Genomic DNA, 21,767 nt, shown 5'->3' on the forward strand with positions numbered 1-21,767 from the left:
AAACAACAGCCGAGAAGGGCTGAGATCTTAGTTTCAACAACTAGCCTGTCTCTTGCTCTCAGACATCAAATGTCCTTATCAACCTGAGACCAGGTTTTCCTGAAATGCACGTCTACACTACCCACCCTGCCTCTTCTACTCCTGTGGGGTACGTCCTCGAGATGCTCTTTCTCTGCTTCCAGAACATTCCTGAGGCATTCTAGAAAAACATGTAGAGGGAAGCCCCGGAGAGCTGGCCCTGCAGCTGGCCCCGAGTCCTCCGTCCCTGGGGGACTGGGATCAAGGGACTTAAATCCCACCCCCCCACCCCCCCCCCGCGGTTCTCTGCGTGTAGCTGCTCCAGCGGGCAGCCTGTGTTGGCAGGAGGAGGGGGAAGGGAGGGGGGAGGGGGAGTGGACGGGGGAGTGGAGGGGGGAGAGGAGGGTTTTTTTGGGGGGAGGGGAGCAGCCTCAAGGCGCCTGGAGGGGCAGAGGCGGGGAGGGGTTTCCGGGGAAGCAACCGAGAGGTCCCTGGAAGGCGGGGTGGTGGTAGGGGGTGGCCTGTGGGGGAGGGAGCCGCCACAGGTGTTTGAAGGGCGGGCGGGGCTAAGGTGGGTAGGGTGTGTGTGGGGGGGGCAGCCGCAGGTGCTTGGGGGGGCTGGAGGGGCGGGGTGGGGGAATGAGGGGGCGTGAGCGTGTGTCCGAGGGAGCCACCGCAGGTGCTTGGGGGACCGGGGCGTGGGAGGGGCCGAGGGGGTGGGGGGGCGGCGGGGTGGAGGTCCGGGGCTGGGGGGCCGTGTCCCGGGAGCGGCGTTCAGGTGCTGGGGGGTGGAGGTCCGGGTGGGGGGAGCAGCTTCCAGGTGTTGGGGGCGGAGGTCCGGGGGTAGGGGAGCGGCCTCCAGGTGCTGGGGGTGGAGATGGGGGGGGGCCGTGTCCCGGGAGCGGTGTCCAGGTGCTGGGGGTGGAGGTGGGGGGAGCGGCCTCCAGGTGCTGGGGGTGGAGGTGGGGGGAGCAGCCTCCAGGTGCTGGGGGTGGAGGTGGGGGGAGCAGCCTCCAGGTGCTGGGGGGGGGGAGGTGGAGGGAGCAGCTTCCAGGTGCTGGGGGTGGAGGTCGGGGTGGGGGGGGCAGCCTCCAGGTGCTGGGGGTGGAGGTGGGGGGAGCAGCCTCCAGGTGCTGGGGGTGGAGGTGGGGGGGAGGTGGGGGGGAGGCCGTGTCCAGGGAGCGGCCTCCAGGTGCTGGGGATGGAGGTCCGGGTGGGGGGTGCAGCCTCCAGGTGCTGGGGGTGGAGGTGGGGTGGAGGTGGGGGGGAGGCCGTGTCCCGGAGCGGCCTCCAGGTGCTGGGGGTGGAGGTGGGGGGGAGGCCGTGTCCAGGGAGCGGCCTCCAGGTGTTGGGGGCGGAGGTCCGGGTGGGGGGTGCAGCCTCCAGGTGCTGGGGGTGGAGGTGGGGTGGAGGTGGGGGGGAGGCCGTGTCCCGGAGCGGCCTCCAGGTGCTGGGGGTGGAGGTGGGGGGGAGGCCGTGTCCCGGGAGCGGCGTGCAGGTGCTGGGGGCGGAGCTCCCTCCGGGTCCCGCCGGCCCTGCTGACGCCCCCGCTCCCCCCGCCCGCCCGCCCGCAGGCCCGTTCCAGCTGTGCGAGGACCTGCTGGGCAGCTGGCTGACGCGCGTGGGCGTGTGGACCGTGGCGGTGCTGGCGCTCGGCTGCAACGCGCCGGTGGCGTGGACGGCGCTGCGGGCCCCGGCGGGCGCGTGGCCGGCGCAGCGGCTGCTGGGCTGGCTGGCGGCCGCCGACCTGCTGACCGGGGCGGCGAGCGCGGCGCGGGCGGCGGTGGACGCGGCGACGTTCGGCAGCTTCGCCCGGCACGGCGCGCGCTGGGAGCAGGGCGGCGGCTGCCGGCTGCTGGCGTGCGTGTCGCTGTTCGCGGCGCAGGCGGCCGTGTTCGTGCTCACGGCGGCGGCGCTGCAGCGGGGCGCGCGGGGGGCGCGGGGGGCGCGGGGCGCGCGGGCGGGGCCGCTGTGCGCGCTGCCGGCGGCGGCCGTGGCGGCGGGGCCGCTGCTCGGGGCGGCGGCGCGGGGCGCGTCCCCGCTGTGCCTGGCGCTGCCCCCGGGCGGCGCGGGCCCGGCGGCCTTCGCGGCGGCGCTGCAGCTGCTGAACGGCGCGTGCTCGGCGGTGATGGGCGCGGCGGCGGCGCGGCTGCTGTGCGCGCCCGCGGGGGACGCGGCGGCCCGGCACGCGGCGCTGCTGCTGCTCGCCAACTGCGTGCTGTACTGGCCGCCCGCGCTGCTGCGCCTGTGCGCGCTGCTCGGCGTGGCGGCCGCGGGCCCCGAGCTCAGCAGGTTCGTCCTGCTCGTGCTGGCGCCGCTGCCCGCCTGCCTCAACCCGCTGCTCTACATCCTCTTCCACCCGCACTTCAGGCCGGCGCCGGCGGGCGGCCCGCGGCGGCCCAGGCCCAGGGAGCCCAGCCTGGCGTCCGTGAGCTCCGACGACGCCGACAAGCAGGCCCCCGGCGACGCCACGCAGGCCCTGGTCGCCGCGGCCCGCGACCCGCCGCCGCGCCCCGGCCCGCAGGGCTGCCGCCTGCCCTCCGTGCCCTTCGTGCCGTGCCTCTGACGCGGCCCCCGCCCGCGGGGAGGATGACGGTGAGGGTGGGGGTGGGGGTGGGGACGAGCCGCCGCCGCCGCCGCTGCTGTGCGGGCCCCGGGGCGGTGCCGCCAAGCCTTCCCGGAAGACGCTCCACGGTTCCAACCCGCCCGGCTGACGACTTGGGGGCCGGGGGCGGAGCCACCTGCTCACCAAAGAAGACCTAGACCCGAAAAGACGCTTAGATGGAAGGTGGTCCCCAGCGGGCAGGAAGGAAAGGCCGGGACCGCAGGACTCTGCTTTTAATGCCCGCCCCCCCCCCCCCCCCCCCGCCCTTTAGCCCTTCCTCACAAAGGATCCTTCCAGGGCTCCCCCGAGTGGATAGTGCAAGGCCTCATGACCTACAGTCACGTCTTAGACCCTTAGAAGATGGTTGCAGCTCTTTGCAGAAGACAGTCCTCAACAGGCAGTAAGGAAAGACCATGGCCCCCAGGACTCTGTTTTTAATGCCCCCCCGCCCCCGCCCTTTGCCCTTCCTCACAAAGGATCCTTCCAGCCCCACCCCCACCCCCCAGTGGATAATGCAAGGCTATACGAGCTACAGTCATGTCAGTCTTAGAGACGCCAGGTTTTATGTATCAGCAGATGGTTCCTGCTGATGTACAACTGCCTACAAGTGCTTTGAAAGGAACATGAGCTTAGATGCGTACCTGGCCACCGAGGCTCTCGGGGTAGGAGCCAGGTCTGCTTTGTCGCATTCATGGTCGCCTCCTTGCGGTGCAGAGCTCAGAATAAAAGTCCATTGCCGGCGATGGATATACCTGGGAAAGACGGCGAGCAACCTGGGAGGGGTTTGGGTGGGTGGGTGGTTGGTTGGTTGGTCTTCAAGGGAGTGCAGGCTCCTTGCAGGAGGCTTTATCAGGTGGTCCGAACCGATGTGCATCTTAAGGAACTGATCCAACACAAACCAGCACAAGTGAAATCCACTGGCATAGAAGCTTCTCGCACACACATTGCTGGTAGCTCCATGCAATGATGTCTGAAACCACTTTGGACTCAACCGGGGATGTGGTGACGTAGCCTTTTTACTTAGCTTGGGTTTAGCTGTGTCCTCTCTGGACCAACCCACTTGATGTCAGGAACATGACTTCTCTGCTTATCCCATACATAATACAGGTGTTAAGTATCTTATGAAGCAAGATCATTAAATACTAAAGGTCAAAGGATTAATTTGTAACGTCTGTTATACTACATTAGCTTCAATACATCCAAACCAAAAGACCGTTAGGTAGATTTATTTTTATATAAGCATGTTTATTTTGATCAGATGTTTTAACTTGGAATTGAAAAAAATACATTTATGAGATGTTTTATAAGATGTGTAAATATAGAACTGTATTTATTACTACAGCAAAGATCCAGTAACACAAAGGGCCATGATAATGAACCATGTACAGTGGCATAATCTTCCGTATATATTGTGCTTCTCTGCCCATTTTCTTAAAACTCATTAACTGTATATAATATGTGTAAATGTATAGTACTTGTAAATAGATCCCAAACTTGCTTTTCTATTGGGTACAAAATAAGATAAATTTGTAATAAAATGTGTGACTATAAAACAATATATCTTCAGCTTTTTTATTGAGCCCAGAGGTGAATATATGGTCTCCTAAATGTTTGTTTTTTGTTTTTGTTTTTGTTTTGTTTTGTTTTTTTGATGAATAAGTACCTCTGCTATGTATTTGCACCTTAACATTTTAGGTATTGTGGACTTAAGAAGCAAATCCCCCACAAGAACAAATCAAGGTGTCTCTACCAACTCCCGGATCGTGTTAAGTGGGGCTAACAAGCAATTTTATCATGGCAAACGACTTGGTAAAGTTTACTGCCCCCGGTGAGGATTTGGATTTCATAGCCAGAACCTATTTCTTTTGCAGTGTAAGAAGAAAGAAAAAAAAATCCACAGCTAGAAAGAAAGATATAAATAACAAATCACTGTTAAAATCATCCAACATGAAGATGAGTTTTTCTATCCATCCTCCCTTTAAGAAAAGCAACCACATTTCATGACCACGTGAAGGCCAAGACGTCTTCCAAGGACTCAAAGAAATGTGCTGTTGCCCTTCAGTTCCCATCCCCCGACACATAAGAAATGAAATGATTTTCCCCGACATCCTGTGCCAAACCCTCCCCGCTCCAGCGGGGACTCCAGCTGCCCCCATGTGGGTTGCGAAGCGAGGCTGTCAAGTCTGGTTGGAGGCCCAGCCTTGTCCCATATTTAATTTGACCCATATTTACTGAACACTGAGTCCCCGGCCCTGAGCTCACCACCACCCGTCCTGTGTAACCATATGCCTCAACCTAACCACCCTACCAGGTATCCAGTGGTGTCTACTGGGCCACCCGCACTGTGGTGTCTACTGGGCCGCCCGCACTTGGTTTGTCTTCATCTAACACCAGGGTTCTCACATGAGCTCCTTCCTCAGACCCCAGACAGCGGATACAAAAGTTGCCTCTAGAACAATGGAGCTCAGTCCTCCCTCTCAACGTACTTGCTTTAGAGTACCTGAAATTAGGGACCAGTCCCACAGCCTGCCTCTTTCTGCCCCGCTCAAGAAAACACAAGTTGGCGATGTAGCTTTTTTTTTAAGGGAGGGGGAAATCCAATCTGACGTGTTCCTTTAAAAATCCACAAACTCTATGACTTTGTTAGCAAAACCTAGTTAAGATACTCCTCCCACCAAACACAGCCCTATCAGCGTCCCATAAATGCTCTCCACTGTATTATGGCAAATGGGAACAGCTGGAATTGCATCGGCAAATAAATAGACCTACAGTGAGAAGCAGGAAAGATACAATCGATCGGCGACCGATGGAACAGCAGCAAAAACAAAGACCAGAGGACTGTCAACTGGGGGGCTAGTCTAGGGGGGTAACTGTGTTTTCAAGATGGATTTGCTCATTCGACAAATACGTGTGCCCACGATGAGCCGCATCCTGTACTGGGGTTTCTTCGCCAAGCCTGGTCTGGAATTTGCACCCTAGGGGAGGTGAGGTAGACAGTTCACAAATATAAACGAGGAAATACGCGATAGGAACCCGAGTGAAGGAAAGGAAGCTTCAACAGCATGGCAGGAGTGACTGGCCACTCTAGACGGCCTCTCCATAGATTTTTTTTTTCAGATTCCTTTGAATATAGAGCTCAAGAAAAGGTGCCCAGAAAGGCACCTTTTAAACTAAGATATTATTCACAAAGGAGCTACCTTCGCTTTACTATTCAACCGGTGACGTCAGTAAAACTCATCGTTTTTAGTCTCCCTCTTCATAGGTCACCCCCAACAAATCGTTTTAAATGACATTCTAATATAAAAATAGGTGGCTGTTACTGCACATAATTTATTCTCACAACTACTGCTAGAGAAAATCATTCTCGTACAAAAAAGAAAACATCTTTTCATTTTGTTTTGGCCCAAAATGGAAAAGCAAGGTAGTGAAAAGCAATAAAAGTATAGCAACCTCCCTGTGTATTATTTAGAACCTGGAAAGCTTCAACATCTGAAAAACTAACAGTGTTTGGCTTTTTTTCTGAATCTTATCCCTACATGTAGCTCAGGGGCCCATGAGCCACCATGAGAACGAGTCCTAGATAACGAGATGGGGCTCCCTGCGATCACACGAACTCCCTTCATGCTCTTCTGCATTTGGAAACTTGGTTTTACAGTTCAACTATGTAGATAAAAGAGACTGTCCCGCCCCAAACCACTGAACACTGACACTCTTCTTTCTTAGGCCTCTGAGGCCCTAAAATACAGTTAGGTCTGGGAGGCTGTTCCTGTAACCGTAGCCCCACTTCAATGAGCTCCTTATGAGCATTTCTGAAGATGCTGGACTCAGATTCGACACTGACTCCTTCATCTCAAAGCCAGGTTCCAGCGTGTCTGACCCTAAAAGCCTATAGGGTAGGATGATAACACAGCCTTAGCTTGTCTGGATGAAGAAACTAGAAGAAAATGAATGTGATGCACTGGAGAAGCATCGCCCGCCTTGGGTTTTCCAACTCTGGCCACATTAAGACGTGACTTCCCATTCTGGTTGCTACATTTTATTTTATTTTATTTTTTAACATTTAAAGATTTTATTGGCCATATTAATCACAAAAGTTTTAAGTTATCTATAAATTCTTAGAATGTAAAAGTAAGCAGAGAAGAAAAACTAAGTTTAAGAGGTGGTGGGGAAGCAGCAATTTAGTGAAAAATTTTTCCATCGAAGTATGTTCAGACATCTTTTTTCTCCAGTAAAATTTTATGCAACTTAGCTGCATCCTCATCTATTTTTACCCAAACTAACATGGTAACAGGGATGATGGCATCCTTCTCATTGATACATGGATTTGGAACACATACAATAAGCATGTTGTTTTTTCCGGTTTGAATACATGGCATATTGGGTGGAATAACATTCAGCAATGTTTCTTAATTGGTGTCAGCCCACATTAAAAGTTGCGTTTTCTGATTTACTGTAGGTTTTATTATTTATTTATATAATTTTAAAATAATTTAATTTATTTATTCATGAGAGCGGCAAAGACATAGGTAGAGGGAGAAGCAGGCTCCCTATAGGGAGCCTGATGTGGGACTCCATCCCATGACTCTCGCTGGGATCATGCCCTGAGCAAAAAGCAGATGCTCAACCACTGAACCACCCAGGCATCCTTACTGTAGGTTTTTTTTTTTAAGCTTTACTAATATTTATTTATTTATTTATTTATTTATTTTAATAATAAATTTATTTTTTTTTTGGTGTTCAATTTGCCAACATACAGAATAACACCCAGTGCTCATCTGTCAAGTGCCCCCCTCAGTGCCCCTCACCCATTCACCCCCACCCCCCGCCCTCCTCCCCTTCCACCACCCCTAGTTTTGGAACATTAAAAACATGCTCGTCCATGAGTCGAGGGAATCTAATGATGTGGATATAGGGAAATGATAGCTCATCAAGGTAAACCTGACGGGCGTGCAGCTGGTTCAGCCCGTAGAGCATGCAGTACTTGATCTCAGGGCTGCAAGTTCGAGCCCCACATCATGTGCAGACATTACTTAAAATCTTCCAAAGAAAAGACTGAGAATGTTTTTCCCAGAGAAAAAGAAGCTCAAGAAAAGCACTTGAGATATTCGAATAATTGAAATTTAGTGCTTAAGTGCTTTCCTAAGTAGCAGCTCATAGCAGGCCAAATAGTAAAATGGTTAAGCCCAGGGATTTGCCACCGGTCAAACCCCCGTTCAAATTCTAGTTCTGTTGCTACCTGTGTGGTAATTGGGCAAAATATTTAATTTTTCTTTCTTTCTTTTTAATATTTAATTTTTCTTAGCCTCGACTTTGTCCTCACTCAAATGTCTCATAGGACCAGGGGTATTAAGAGCTCAATGTGTATAAAGCGCTCACCACAGCACCTGGAACAGAGCCGATGTTTAATAAATGACTGCTGTCTTTTTTCCCCTTTACCAACAGCCCTAGGACATAAGCAAAGCGGCATCTGCCATTTTGTAGGTAAACTGAGAGTCAGAGTGAAGAAGTGACTCTCTAAGATAAAAAAATAAGGAGCTATGATTAAAACTTGGATTTAAAAAAAATTAAAATAAATAAAAATAAATAAATAAAACTTGGATTTTACATAATAGCACTTGAAAGGCAGTCGCTGGATGACCCAAATTACTCTTTTAGAGAACAAAAACCACTTGGTGGATAATTCAGGGAGGCAGAGTTGGGCTTAATGTAAGCAAGATTCACTTCGTCAGATGTCTTGAATTCCAAAGACAGTCTCTTATATCGAGCGAGAAGCTACATCAAATAATGGTTAACTTCTCAATTCTCAATGTTGTAGATGAATTCTTGGAGAGTGTGGTATTGTGATTTAACATAAGAAATATGTATTTGGTCTTATTCCCCATTCCTAGTAGAGTTCCTAAAACCTTTGGAATTTCCTAACTGATGAGAACCACGAAAGTCTGTTCTGTTATTTTAAGGAATGACTTTGGGGGAACTCCTAGGTCACCTAAGGATGGAAGCTGGTTGCCAGAGGAGCCAACCCTGTGATGAGAGGGTCAGAAGCTTCTGTCTACCCCCACCCCCACCCCACCACCTCCCCGCCCGGAGCCCTGACCCTATTCTTGAGCTCCAGGGAGGGGAGGGGACTGGAGATTGAGTCCAATCACCAGTGGCCAACGATGTAATCAATCATGCCTATGTGATGAAGCCTCCATAGAAACCCAAAAGGCTGAGAGCTTCCAGGTTAGTGAGCATGTAACGTGGGGACAGTGGCTGTCCTGGAGTACCCGTGGAAGAAGCGCCTTCCCCCATACTTTGCTGGACGCATCTCTTCCATCGATTTCCAAGTTATGTCCTTTTATAACGAACCAGTGGTCCAAGAAGTAAAATGTTCCTCCTCTATGTCCCATGAGCCGCTCCAGCTCATAGATTAATTGAACCCTAGGAGGGTGTCTTTGGAGCATCCCATCTGCAGCCACTTTGCCAGAAGCACAACCTGGGACTTGCCACTGGCATCTGAACCAGTGGGAGGGTTGAACTGTGGTTGCGGGAAGGAAACCCACACATGGGACTTGGTGTCGGAAACGTAGAGGAAATTTTAGAGATGTAGGAATTCGCTGGGGAAGGCGGTGAGATCGTAAACCAACGTCCTGAAGGCTGGAGCACGGAGCTGTGGGTCACAAGTGATGGCATTCTGTCCATCCATTTCGTGACGACGAGGAGCAAAGACTTGGAACTTAAACCCCCTCTTAGAGACGCTCAAGCATCGTGGGCGGCTCTTAATTTCTCCGGCTGTTCACTGTCTCTCATTCTTCTTCAAACTACCGATGAACTTGAACTTTCCAAGGGTACAATAGGTTTGAAGCCTCTTTCTCTCCTGCTGCTGTCTCTCCCGGGTCATGAGAGGGGCAGGTAAGGGCCAAGTAAGCCGGAGGGTCACAGCCCAAAGTCACGGGAGGCACCAGCCCAAAGGTCATGTGTAGCCAGGCTGGTGGACACATACCAAACTCTACCTCGGTTGTTTCAAATCCTTATTCCCCCCTTTTTGTCCTTCTTCTTCCTCTCCTGTGTTTTCTACCCTACGCTGTACACACTAAAGTGCTGAGGTGACAGTCAGTAGTTGTGGCTAATTAGGGCCTTGTGACCATGCTGAGGGAGAGTAGAGCAGCCGGGAGGACACCACGACAATGGGAAAAGCAGGAGCCTCGGTGGCCCCGTCAGTTGAGCATCTGACTCTCCATTTCAGCTTGGGATGTGACCTCAGGACGGCTACATCCAGCCTCGCCTGGGCCCTGTGCTCCGGGAAGTCTGTGTAAGGTTTTTGCTCCCTCCCCCCATTCCAGGTGCATGTGCTTGCTTACTCTCTCTCTCTCTTTCAAAATAATAAGTGTTTTTTTGAAAAAAAAAAACAAACAACAAGAATCTCATAGGAACACAGGGACAATAAAGCTGGGCCTAAGAAATTCCATGTGGTGTTGGAGACCTAGGAGCCTTCAACCCAGCTCTAGGAATGGAACATTCTTTTTACCCCTTAAATTTATGGGTCTCTCACCTTTATTTTTTTTCTCTTTTTTTTTTTCTCTCACCTTTAAAGTGACCCAGTCGTTGTGCTTCCACTCCTTCCACTGCTACCAATGGACCATCTCCACTCTGTAACTTCTTTTTAATGCACAGTTGGGGTTATTTATAATTTGGGGTCATTCACGACCTCAACCTGGCATCTCCCAGGAGCCCCCACCATGCCCCAAGTCTCACTGTAGGACCCCCACTTGCTCTCCTTGCTGTGGCTCATCCTGGGTCTTCCACTCCTACCCTAGAAGGGTAAGACGTTGATGGACCGCTGTTGTCCCCGGGGCCAGAGCTTCGGGGGCTACGCAGGCCCAGACACCACTCCCCAGGTGATGCACAGGCTGCCTCTGCGTCATGTAACCCTTCCTGATCCAATTAATCATGGTGGTGATGAGAAGTCAGGGGCATATGGCCAAAGTCCCGACCCTCAGGACTTACTCAGCGTCATCTCCCTGTCAGACTGCCTGGGCATGGATCTTCTAGAAGAGTCTGGGGGCTCTGGATTGGCCCGTTGGGTACATGTGACTGAATTCGATTCTCCTTAGTAAAGGAAACAGATCGGAGGTTCTTGTCCAGCCCATGGCTGCACCATGGTTGCCACCGCTTCCCGGCAGCCACCCCTATCATATTCTCCTTGACTCCAGCCAGACCAATCAGATAGTCTTTCCAAAGAATTCAGAGTTAGGACACTGAGGCAGTCTAACTAAGTCAGATGATAATGGGATGGGTGCTTGCACCGAAAGCTCCAACGGAATTTGGTTAGCATGAACACCCCCACCCCCACCCCATGAAGGGCCTGGGACCCCCGGGCAGGCCGCAGCCTCACCTGTCCCCCACCTGGGCTCAGGGCCGCAGGGCCACCCCTCCAGAGGCCCGCTCGGCTGCCAGTCAGGGTGCTTCGCTCCACGTTGGCGAATTATCCCTGGGCCCCCAGAACCGGAGCTCAGTCTCCAGAAGGCGTTCTCCGAGGAGCCCCGTCCCTTCTCAGCTCAGGCCGCAGGCACTCCGTGGCCCAAGGCAACCTCCCCGGAGCTCATGGGCCACAGACTCCGGAGGCCTGTCGTCCACCGAGGCGGGGACATCACGGAGTGGAGGTCCAGCCTTCACCCCGCATCAGAGGCCTCAGGCCCGTGCATCCCTTCTCTCCGCCTGCGTTCTAAGGAACTGAGAAATCAGAAAAAATGAAGCACATAATGGGTGGATGTGTCACATTTTTTAATAATAAACTTAATATTGCAGGGTGTGCCTTCAAAGCCTCCATGAGCGAGCTCTCGAGGATCAGCGGTCTTCTCTTCCCAGACACAGGCAGCCCTGGGTGACCCAGGCCTCCCACAGGGGCATCGGCTTTCCCCTTGCTACTTCAGGGGGCAGCAGACTGATGGTTCCTGTGCACAGACTAGCTCCAAATTTTATATTTTTAGCTCCAAATTTCCAAAAAGAGAGGAAGGGGGATTACACGGGCAGGCCAGAGCCCCTCCTGGACTTTCTAGGAAAGGTTAGCTCATCTACTCCCCTGAGAGAAGTAGCCTGAGAGGCCAGGGTCATGACAGAAGAAAACACTTCTCTACTGAGAAGTAATTATCAAGGAATACTTTTTTTTTTTTTTGGCTAGTAACTATGATTTGAGTATTAGATGTATTTTGTTACCTGGAAGCTTGGTTATGCCAGGCGGTGTCGGTATTGTAGGACACCTCAGTGAATTAGGAGCTAAGCCTAGGAGATGGGTCCTGTTATCACCCCCGTTTTATAGATGAGGAAGCCGTAGTACAAAGCTGTTTTTGTTTTAATTTTATTTTATAAGTCATCTACACTCAACGTGAGGCCTGAACCTACCAGCCTGAAGTCAAGAGCCAGCCAGGCGCCCCCACCAAGTTCTGATCAACACAGATTGGATCCCTCGCCTTGTAAATAGTAAGGGTAGATCTCAGAGGTTCTTTCTTTCTTTTTTTTTTTTTTAAAGATTTTTTAATTTATTTATTCATGAGAGGCACAGAGAGAGAGGCAGAGACACAGGCAGAGGGAGAAGCAGGCTCCATGCAGGGAGCCCGATGTGGGACTCGATCCCGGGTCTCCAGGATCACGCTCTGGGCCAAAGGCAGGCACTAAACCACTGAGCCACCCAGGGATCCCCTCAGAGGTTCTTTCTTTCAGGAGCCACACGACTGATTTTCCATGTGTGGCCCCTAGGAACCTAGAACTTGACATTCTCGGGCCTCGCTCCAGACCTAGTGCTCGAGGACCTCCAGGGCTGGCGCCCAGCAACATGGGCCAACCGCCAACCGGCCCTCCAGGTGATGCTGATGCAGGCACACGGGCTCCTGCTCTCCGGCCCAAGGAGCCTGGGTCCCTGGGGGCGGGGTGGGGTGGGGGGGTGGAGCCAGCCCTGCTAAGGCTAGGGGAATAGGAAACAAATGGAAAAGTGAAGTAGCCTTGGAGTGTAGAGAAAAGGAGAGTCGTAGAGGCAGACAGGATGGTACTTATTTCAAATTTAAGAAAAATTAGTGGAAATGTTGGCCAAAGCCTTGACTAAGAGAAATATTTGTAAAGCATCTCCCTCCTGTGTTTGACATTTGTCTACAGGGAATTCATGTAGCTCACATTACAGCACATCAGGTAGGTAGTAAACATGCAACGGGTGGTCACGTGGAGGAGGAATCGAACGTGGTGACCGTGGTGACCGAAGCTTCAGGCTGTGAAGCCGGGGGCCTGGGGGCCAATCCCAGCTCTCGTGCTTCCTAACGAGCAGGTGTCTTCACTTCCCCTTCCAGAGTGCTCGCTAGGACACGGGGTTGATACCCACAGTAAACCGCATCTGTCAACAAAGTTCATTTTCCAATTGACTATAGAAATCCAGGGTGAAGTGGGGCACGGAGCTTTATTAATTATTGAAGAATTTATTTTCATTGGAGGGATTTGCAATTCATGTTTATCTGATGCCTACCTGATTGAGACCTCAAAGTTTAAATCTCCATTCCCCCGTAGGAAAAGATCTTGCTCAACATTTTGGTCAAAACTTGCTAACCACTGAGAGGTTTATTGGAAGCCACAATGAGGAAATGGTCCACAAAAAAAGAAAAAAAGTACTGTCGTATTTTTTTTACCCAAGGCTTTTGTCTTAACAAGAGCGGGAATTGGCCCTCTGTGGTATGGAGGGGCCTTTGATCTAAAGTAGACCAAATGCCGTTGTTTCTGATTAACATAACTTTATTTTCCAATAGAAAAATGAGAATTCTTGATGTGCTGCTTTGTTGTGATGATTAGAAAAAGATTGTGTAGCTGATTTTTGCCTGCTACGATCTCTGGAATATCCAATTTTTCTTCAGAGCACCTTTTTAATGAAAAATATAGTTTACATATTGGTCATGTGTGACTGAGGCATGTCCAGCCAAAATTTCTTGGAGATGGACGATAGCTCCTCTGTGCAATTTTTCCAACTTAAATAGTTCGTGGACAATGAGATGTAAAGCAAGCTGGGTTGGTCATATGCTTGTTCCAATGGCGGAGATGCACGGGGCTGAGTAAGAAGCAGATGGCACCACCTGAAGCAGAAGGGTGCAGTCACATTTTATTTTTTTTAAAGATTTTATTTATTTATTCATGAGAGAAACACACAGAAAGAGAGAGAAGGCAGAGGCACAGGCAGAGGGAGAAGCAGGCTCCATGCAGGGAGCCCGATGTGGGACTCGATCCCGGGTCTGCAGGATCATGCCCAGAGCAGAAGGTAGATGCTCAACCGCTGAGCCACCTGGGGGTCCCTGCAGTCCCATTTTAAAGGGAAATGAGGGGGCAGCCCTGGTAGTGCAGTGGTTTAGTGCCGCCTACAGCCTGGGGTATAATCCTGGGGACCAGGGATCAAGTCCCACGTCGGGCTCCTCTGCCTGTGTCTCTGTCTCTCTCTCACTCTCTGTGTCTATCATGAATAAATAAAAAAAATAAAATAAAAGAATCTTAAAAAAAATAAAATAAAGGGAAATGAGGGAGGTGGATGGGGGGTGGGGGTGACTGGGTGACGGGCACTGAAGGGGGCACTTGATGGGATGAGCACTGGGTGTTATGCTATATGTTGGCAAATTGAACTCCAATTAAAAAAATATGTAAAAAATTAAATAAATAAAATAAAAATAAATAAATAAATAAAATAAAATAAAAGGAAATGATACCAAAGTGATAGAAATCCCCCCCTCCCATCTGCTGGCCTGTTGATAAGAGGAGTTTAGGAGTCTCTCCAACATTTGGACATTTGGTTATATTCCTTGTTCCCTGCTTCTGTGGCTCTAGGTCAAAAAGACCCACCTTTGATGTGGGAAGGTCATTCTGTGCAACGAGTATGGCCTGTCTAGAGGAATCAGTTTGACTATTTTCAGGTAAAACATCCCTCCCCACTTTTTGACACAATGATGAATTGAAGAACTGCTGGGACCACTCTGCACCCAGAGGGGTTGGAATGCAAAGGCTGTCTCAACTGAACAGGCTCTTTGCTTCCATATTCCCCTCATTTCCCCATCCAGTTAGGACTAGAATCCATTTGTGCTGGGATCAGTAGCTCCTGAAGTAGTTCAAGCATGGGTGTGACATCTGTGAGTCCTTTATAGTTTGGCCTGCCTCCTCTGCGGAGACTGAGGAGGCTCCGGCTGCCCAGATTGCACCTGGGCTACTGATGGGTTTCCCTGCTCATAGGGAACCTGCCTCCCCCACCGCAGCAGCCGGGCTCCAGGATCTCCCCCTGCAGTGGTCACGCCCTTGGGTAATCCCCTCCCGCACTGTACCCGGTTGGTCTGCATGGCCAGTAGCACATGGCAAAAGTGATGGCATGCCGTCACCGACGTTAGGTTATAAGACGCCAACTTCTATTTTGGTGTCATCTGTCTCTGTCTTGGCATATCTCTGTGTCCCCCGGCTCTCTCTCTCTGGGGAAACCAGCTGTCATGACACAGAGCCATTTAGGCAGTCTATGGGGACATCCAAGTGGCAAGACGCCGAGGCCCTGAACACCTATGTGAGCAAGCTCCAGACTGACCCCTGGGCTCCAGCTAGACCTCGGCCGAGGGCCTGCACCCCCGCCAACAGCTCGCTCCAACTCCTTACGAGACCCTGAACCAGAGCACCTAACCGCCTGGCTCGGCCCTGACGGATTCCTGACCCGCAGACTTGATGATGCAAAAGCTTGTGTTGTTATAAACCGCTTAGTTCGGGGGGAAACTTGTTACACCGCAGTAAGTCACTCCTGCAACGTCCCTGTGACTACACCAGCAGCTGTCATCCAACAGCTCTTAGATTTCAAGAGCACATGAAGATTTAAGACTCGTGGAGCTCGCACCATTCCCGAGCAGGTTTTAGAACAGAGCATCGACGACGACGTAGATCTGCGGTGAGTAGTGTTCCTGAGACTTGGTGGGTGCCCACGCAGAACGGGACAGAGCCTGAGGAAAACCATGCGACTTACAGCCACTGTGTTCCAGATAGTTAAGTAGATACTCCAATGGTTCCGGACATTTCTTATTCTCTTGCATAAAAAAACACGAATTTCCCTCTACCCTACAGCAGCACTTCTCAAATTCCAATGAACATAAAATCACCCCAGAATCGTTAGAACACAGACTCCAGTTCCGTAGGTCTGAGGGGGCCTGACCTCCTGCACGTCTAGCAAGTTCCCAGATGCCCCAGATGCTGTAGGCCCAGAGGCGCAAGGAGGATCGCTGCGTCGGGTCAGTACGTCCCCACACTAGGGAACCGCCAACAGAGAAGGCTGCGCCCTCTCTCACCTCTTTGAAGTCCATCCCATCCCTCAGCACCACGATGCTTCCAAGCGTCCAGTAGACCTTTGCCAAATACGTATTGGCCTAAGTTGAGGATAATAATTATATCACAGCTAATTTACTTGCCTATTCCACTTCCTCGGTCCCAGTGTGTTCCTCAGGCCTTCCTTACCCTCAGGAAGCTTCAGCAGTTAGCATGCTCCTCCATGCTCCTCCATGCTCCTCCATGCTCCTCCATGCTCACCCACGCTCACCCATGCTCACCAACGCTCCTCCATGCTCCTCCATGCTCACCCATGCTCACCCACGCTCACCAATGCTCCTCCATGCTCCTCCATGCTCCTCCATGCTCCTCCATGCTCACCCACGCTCCTCCATGCTCACCAACGCTCCTCCATGCTCCTCCATGCTCACCCATGCTCACCCACGCTCACCCATGCTCCTCCATGCTCAAGTGCCGAGCCGGTGCCCTGGGGAGTCCAGTGAGCTTTCCCAAGGTCCTGCGGTGGGTGCTGAATTTCCAGTAGAGCTCCCCAGCGCCAGCCCGGCTTCTCATCCCAGCCCCAGTCCCTACATCTCTAGATATACGACTCTCTGACCATCCGGTCTTCCAGACTCTTCGATTTCAACATGAAGTCACTGCTCGAGCGGCCTTATTCATGAGGTTGTGGACTTGCTCCACTTTCTGTCCCCAGTGTCTTAGGCAGTGATGCCATTGGTTCTTCAGGTATGGGGCCACAGGTGCTGAGTTTGGTCAACCTGCCGGGTCGCCCGAGGATCAGAACTTCCGCTGAATCTCAGAATCTCATTTTAAAAAGGTGCGGGGAGGGGAGGGGAGGCAGGTGGGCTGATGAGAATGAAAGCTGTTGAATGCCTGATCCTTCAGGGGTAGGTCTCTGGTTTGAGGCAGAGCGGATCCTGCGGCACCCTCAGCGCCACCTCCCTCTGGGCCTCACTCCCGGGCCCTTCACGGCATGCTGGCCAGGCGGCCACCAAGCTCCAGGCTTGCATCCTTCCAGCTCAGTACCCAAAAGAGCTTTTCTCAGTAATTCCCTCCAGGCTCCAGGACTGCTTCTCGGTGGACCAGCTTAGCTCACTTTAGACTTCAGGGAAGTTGCCAGGGCAGGGCACGGCCTGTAGCTGCCTTCCTGCATTGTCATGTACGATGCTGGTGGCTTAGTTCCTTAACCTCTCTCAGCTCTGTCATCTGTAAAATGGGGGGACCCCTGGGGAGCTCAGGGGTGTAGCGCCTGCTTTCGGCCCAGGGCATGACCCTGGAGACCGGGGATCGAGTCCCGTGTCGGGCTCCCTGCATGGAGCCTGCTTCTCCCTCTGCCTGGGTCTCTGCCTCTCTTTGTCCCTCAGGAATAAATAAGTAAAAAGAAAAAAAAATATTTCATAGGAGCACTGTGAGGATTTAACTGTTAACAAACCTGAAGCACTTACCAGAGTTGGGGCCTCAGTGTTAGCTCCTGTACGAATGGCTGCCTGTGAACCTACATGGGCCCACTCACCCTGGGAAACGCACTTTCCCCTCTTCTATACCAAACGGGAGATTCATGGAGCAGGACTACGGACCTGGAAGGGATGTTAGTGGTTTGCCATTAGAAAGTCACTAACGTCACCCTATAGTCTGTTGACCCTTTGATGGTGGTGTGACAGGGAGGCTCAGGTGGCCTTCATCCTTGACTAGACCAGCCTCCCTTGACGTGGCTATGCGCCTGTCCCAAACGATGAGACTAGAGCAGATGTGGTTACGTTCAGCTTCTGGCAAGTACTCAAGAGGGAAAGTTCGTTCTCCTGTTTCTTCTTTCCTGCCAATCGTAATGTGAACCAAAGGGCTGGGGCTGGAGAAGCCACCTCGCATCGAGACCACCCCCCAAGATGCTGTCGCACAATTGAGAAAGAGGCCCACCTTCCCATAGAACTTGGGGTCCAGGTGACCCTTTGTGTGAATTTTAAAAAGGCCCCTGGGCAGCCCGGGTGGCCCAGTGGTTTAGCACCGCCTTCAGCCCAGGGCGGGATCCTGGAGACCCAGGGTCGAGTCCCGCATCGGGCTCCCTGCGTGGAGCCTGCTTCTCCCTCTGCCTGGGTCTCTGCCTCTCTCTCTCTGTGTCTCTCATGAATAAATAAAATCTTTAGGGATCCCTGGGTGGCGCAGCGGTTTATCACCTGCCTTTGACCCAGGGCACGATCCTGGAGACCCGGGATCGAATCCCACGTTGGGCTCCCGGTGCATGGAGCCTGCTTCTCCCTCTGCCTGTGTCTCTGCCTCTCTCTCTCTCTGTGTCTATCATGAATAAATAAATAAAATCTTAAAAATAAATAAAATAAAATCTTTAAAAATATATTTTTTAATAAAAAATAAAAATAAAAAGGCCCCTTTCCTCCAGGCTGACTCTCCCTAGGCCCCAGTCCGCTGATCACAGGCTCGACGGCACCACCTGCCGGTTCGGCCCTTCAGCCACATGCAGGAAGTGACCTGCGGACCTTCAGGCGGCAGACCTCTGGAGAACGGGCCGCGCACACCCAGCAGCAAGACTGGGGCTCTGGGGTTCTCTGGCCATGCGGTGCCACGCCGGGCAGCCTCTCCTTACTTGCATTTGTACTTAAACCTCCACCTCGTTTAAGCCACTGCTGTTTGCATTTTTGTCCGTTCTGACATGGAGGACATCCAAGTGGCAAGATACTGAGAGCCTTGGATTTTATTCTCGGCTGTTTGGATTCATGCTTTCTATCCTCCCCACCCCCCCCCCAATTATATCATGTTGCCTTTATTTAGTAGCACATTAATCAACAGCCAAAAGTGAATGCTACCGATTTCCCTCTGTTACACATTCTCTGGTTTTCTTTTCTTTCCACCACTGGGACTAGAGCTTCCCCCAGACTTGGAATCATTATGGTAGAGTAAAATTATGGTTAAAGAAATAAAAAATCATTTCTCTTCTAAGTATGTCCCCAGAGGGTTGTCTTCCAGCTTGGGGATCACACAAACTCTTGCCTAATTAGGAGGTCACTTTATTACTCCTGCCTGGCCTGCAAGAGTAAGCCAGCCGGAATTGGTCAATGGTGCCACGCTCTTCAGGCGCAACTCCAAGAGTGTTGGCTACTCTCTACACCTCAGTTAGCAATGCATGCTTTCCCCACCCTTCAAGAAGCGGAAATGGGGCCCCAAGTTAAGTGGTCCTTCTCCCCCATTACACCACCCAAATAAGCTAACATGCTGAGAAACCTCAGAACCTCAGAACTGGTGACACAGGATCTTCATACTGCTCTCTTCTGACTTAAACCTGAAGTAAATACCATCTGCTAATGGCTAGTTTTACCTGTTATTTTGGGCAGGAACACCACTAAATTTAAGTGGTAGTGCTTTCCCTTGTTTCTTAGGGACGGCAACTAAATTGTGCTGGAGTATTTGATCACATGCTCCAACTGACGGTAGGGTATGTCCACAAAATTTTACAAAGCAAACTTATTTTGTACCATCTCTTTGCCCTCAAGATATTTCTATGTTTAAAAAGATAATTTCTGGGGCAGCCCGGGTGGCTCAGAGGTTTAGCGCCGCCTTCAGTCCAGGTCCTGATCCTGGAGACCAGGGATCGAGTCCCGCGTTGGGCTCCCTGCATGGAGCCTGCTTCTCCCTCTGTCTGTGTCTCTGCCTCTGTGTGTGTGTGTGTGTGTGTGTCTCTCTCATGATTAAATAAAATCTTTAAAGAAAAAAAAAGATTTCTGCCATATAATCTCTCGGCACCCCTTACCTATTTTGTGTATGTGGAAACAGACAAGAAGCAATGAAATGCCCTGTTAGGATTACGCACTGGTTAATGGTGGAGCTAAATCACATCCAGATCTTTCAGCTATGTGTTTTTTTTCATTATTCACATTGGTTCATACCCCTCTATTTCCTGAAACTATTCCTTTGTGGCTCCGTTTCGACCAGCATGAAATGCCAAAGCTATCCACAGGCAGTCTCGTCATTTTGAGTGTATGATGTGCTGAGCGGGGGATTTGTCTTGGCCCGGGCAACAATGTCCCGATTATCTCCACTAATGCAAACAGCTCACCAGTCCTCTATCACTCTTCCTAATCGGTCCAGCTCCCTTAGGCTGTTGGCTATCATTCTTTCATAAGCTTACATCACTAGGTAAGAGCATTTGCAAGATTTAATTTGCTTCATTGACCAAACACTATTGTCAAACCACCTTTGATTTTGGTTGAAGTTTGATAATCTTGAAGTTTATGTTACCAAGTTAAAGACAAGTGCAGTATCCTCTTTTAGAAAAGCTGTGCAAACAGTTTTCTTGTTGGGATTTAGGCTTTTACCCAATTTACCGAAGATGGATCTTTGAAGAGTCACATTCATTTATATTTTGGGTGGTCCCCCAAATTTATTAACATCTTCTATATAAGTAAAATATTTGTTATTCTACGGTGTTTGTGATATGCAATTGACTCACATGTTGTTAATATTCTATTCGCGATCATCTATGCAGTAAGTTGTACCTTTAAATTGGAGGAAAAAGATTCAGGCCCACGAGCACTCACGGAAAAATCACGTAAGACAAATCAAATTTGCCTCAGGTATTTCGGATCCTCTGCTTTCTTGATGAAACCAGGAAGCACACATTCCTTCTAAGCTCATGTGAAATTTTTTGCTCCCCAATGGAACTACTTTATTCCTGAGTCCCACACTGAAACATTTCTTGTGTTGGGCTAAAATATGTCATTTGGAAAAATCAGTTAAAAGCACTGTAAAAGCTGGGCTGTCTCCAGGTAGTTCTTTTATAGACAGAAAAATAACTGTGAGTCTCAAGAGTCATGGAACAGAAGTTTGTAGCCTTGGCGGGGATTGAACAGGGCTCTGCAGCATCTGCAGATCCTGGTAAATGTTCAGAGGAGCATTTTATTCATGCATTACCCACGGAGTTAGGGGAAAAAAAGAAAACGTCAGTTGTAGCAGTTGGAATTCCAATCAGACTCTGCACATCAAGGCTGTTTAAATTGGGCCTGACAAGACTGACTCCTATTCAACATGCTCATGTGGATTTGGAAGCCCAATATGCCCCGAGACGGACATATGAGGCTGGTATGGAGTTTAACGTGTCAGACTCGTCATCATGTCTAATATTTGTGAATAAATTAGTACAAAGTTGAAGCAGCTTTTCAGAAAGTTGTAAAAAAAAATGTACAGGTTTATAGACAATGTGAAAACCCTTCTACAATATTCAGGTATTAGTAGCATGTAATTTTTGAAAATATTACTGGCCTTAACTTTTATGAGTTAGCCGATGATTCACTTCATCCAAGAAGACTTTCCCAACCTTTCCCAGCCCAAACTCAGAGCCCTCTGAAAATGTTTCCTTGGCAGGGAGCCTGGGTGGCTCAGTCTCAGTTGGTCAAGCATCTGCCTTCGGCTCAGGTGATGATCCCAGAGTCCTAGGATGGAGCCCCTTGTCTGGCTTGCTGCTTCTCCCTCTGCACTCCCTCCATCATGCTCTCTTTCTCTCAAGTAAATAAATAAAATCTTAAAAAAAAAAAAAAAAAACTCCCTTGGCACATACTCTTCTGTTAGATTCATGGGCCTCTCTTCTCATCTTTGCATATACCTAGCACAAAGCTCAAGTTGATTTTTTAAAGATTTTATTTGAGAGAGAGAAGAGAGAGAGAGCATGAGTTGGGGGGTGGGCAGAGGGACAGGGAGAAGACTCCATACTGAGCAGGGAGCCCAACACAGGGCTGATCCCAGGACCCGGAGATCATGACCAGAGTCTAAGGCAGATGCTTAACTGACTGAGCCACCGAGGCCCATCAGATTGATTCTGAAATGAAGAAAAAAAATG

At 50.8% G+C, this 21,767-nt stretch overlaps 1 protein-coding gene and 1 long non-coding RNA gene across 2 annotated transcripts in view; one reads left to right on the plus strand and one right to left on the minus strand.

Moving 5' to 3' along the window:
* LGR5 (leucine rich repeat containing G protein-coupled receptor 5) overlaps positions 1 to 3,410 on the plus strand; it is a 128,049-nt gene extending 124,639 nt beyond the window's left edge. Inside the window, exon 18 of the mRNA XM_077913842.1 lies at positions 1,593 to 3,410. Coding sequence (XP_077769968.1) covers positions 1,593 to 2,584 — 992 coding nt within the window. The 3' untranslated portion in view covers positions 2,585 to 3,410. The remainder of the gene's footprint in view (positions 1 to 1,592) is intronic.
* Positions 3,411 to 11,412: 8,002 nt separating this feature from the next.
* On the minus strand, positions 11,413 to 21,767 carry LOC144323421 (uncharacterized). Its single transcript, XR_013388861.1, has 3 exons — positions 20,431 to 21,767; positions 17,374 to 17,505; positions 11,413 to 13,710 (listed from the first exon to the last, which is right to left on the minus strand). It is a non-coding gene; the product is annotated as an uncharacterized LOC144323421 (long non-coding RNA).

Source organism: Canis aureus, chromosome 11 (assembly GCF_053574225.1).
Source record: "Canis aureus isolate CA01 chromosome 11, VMU_Caureus_v.1.0, whole genome shotgun sequence".
Classification (NCBI taxonomy): Eukaryota; Metazoa; Chordata; class Mammalia; order Carnivora; family Canidae; genus Canis; species Canis aureus.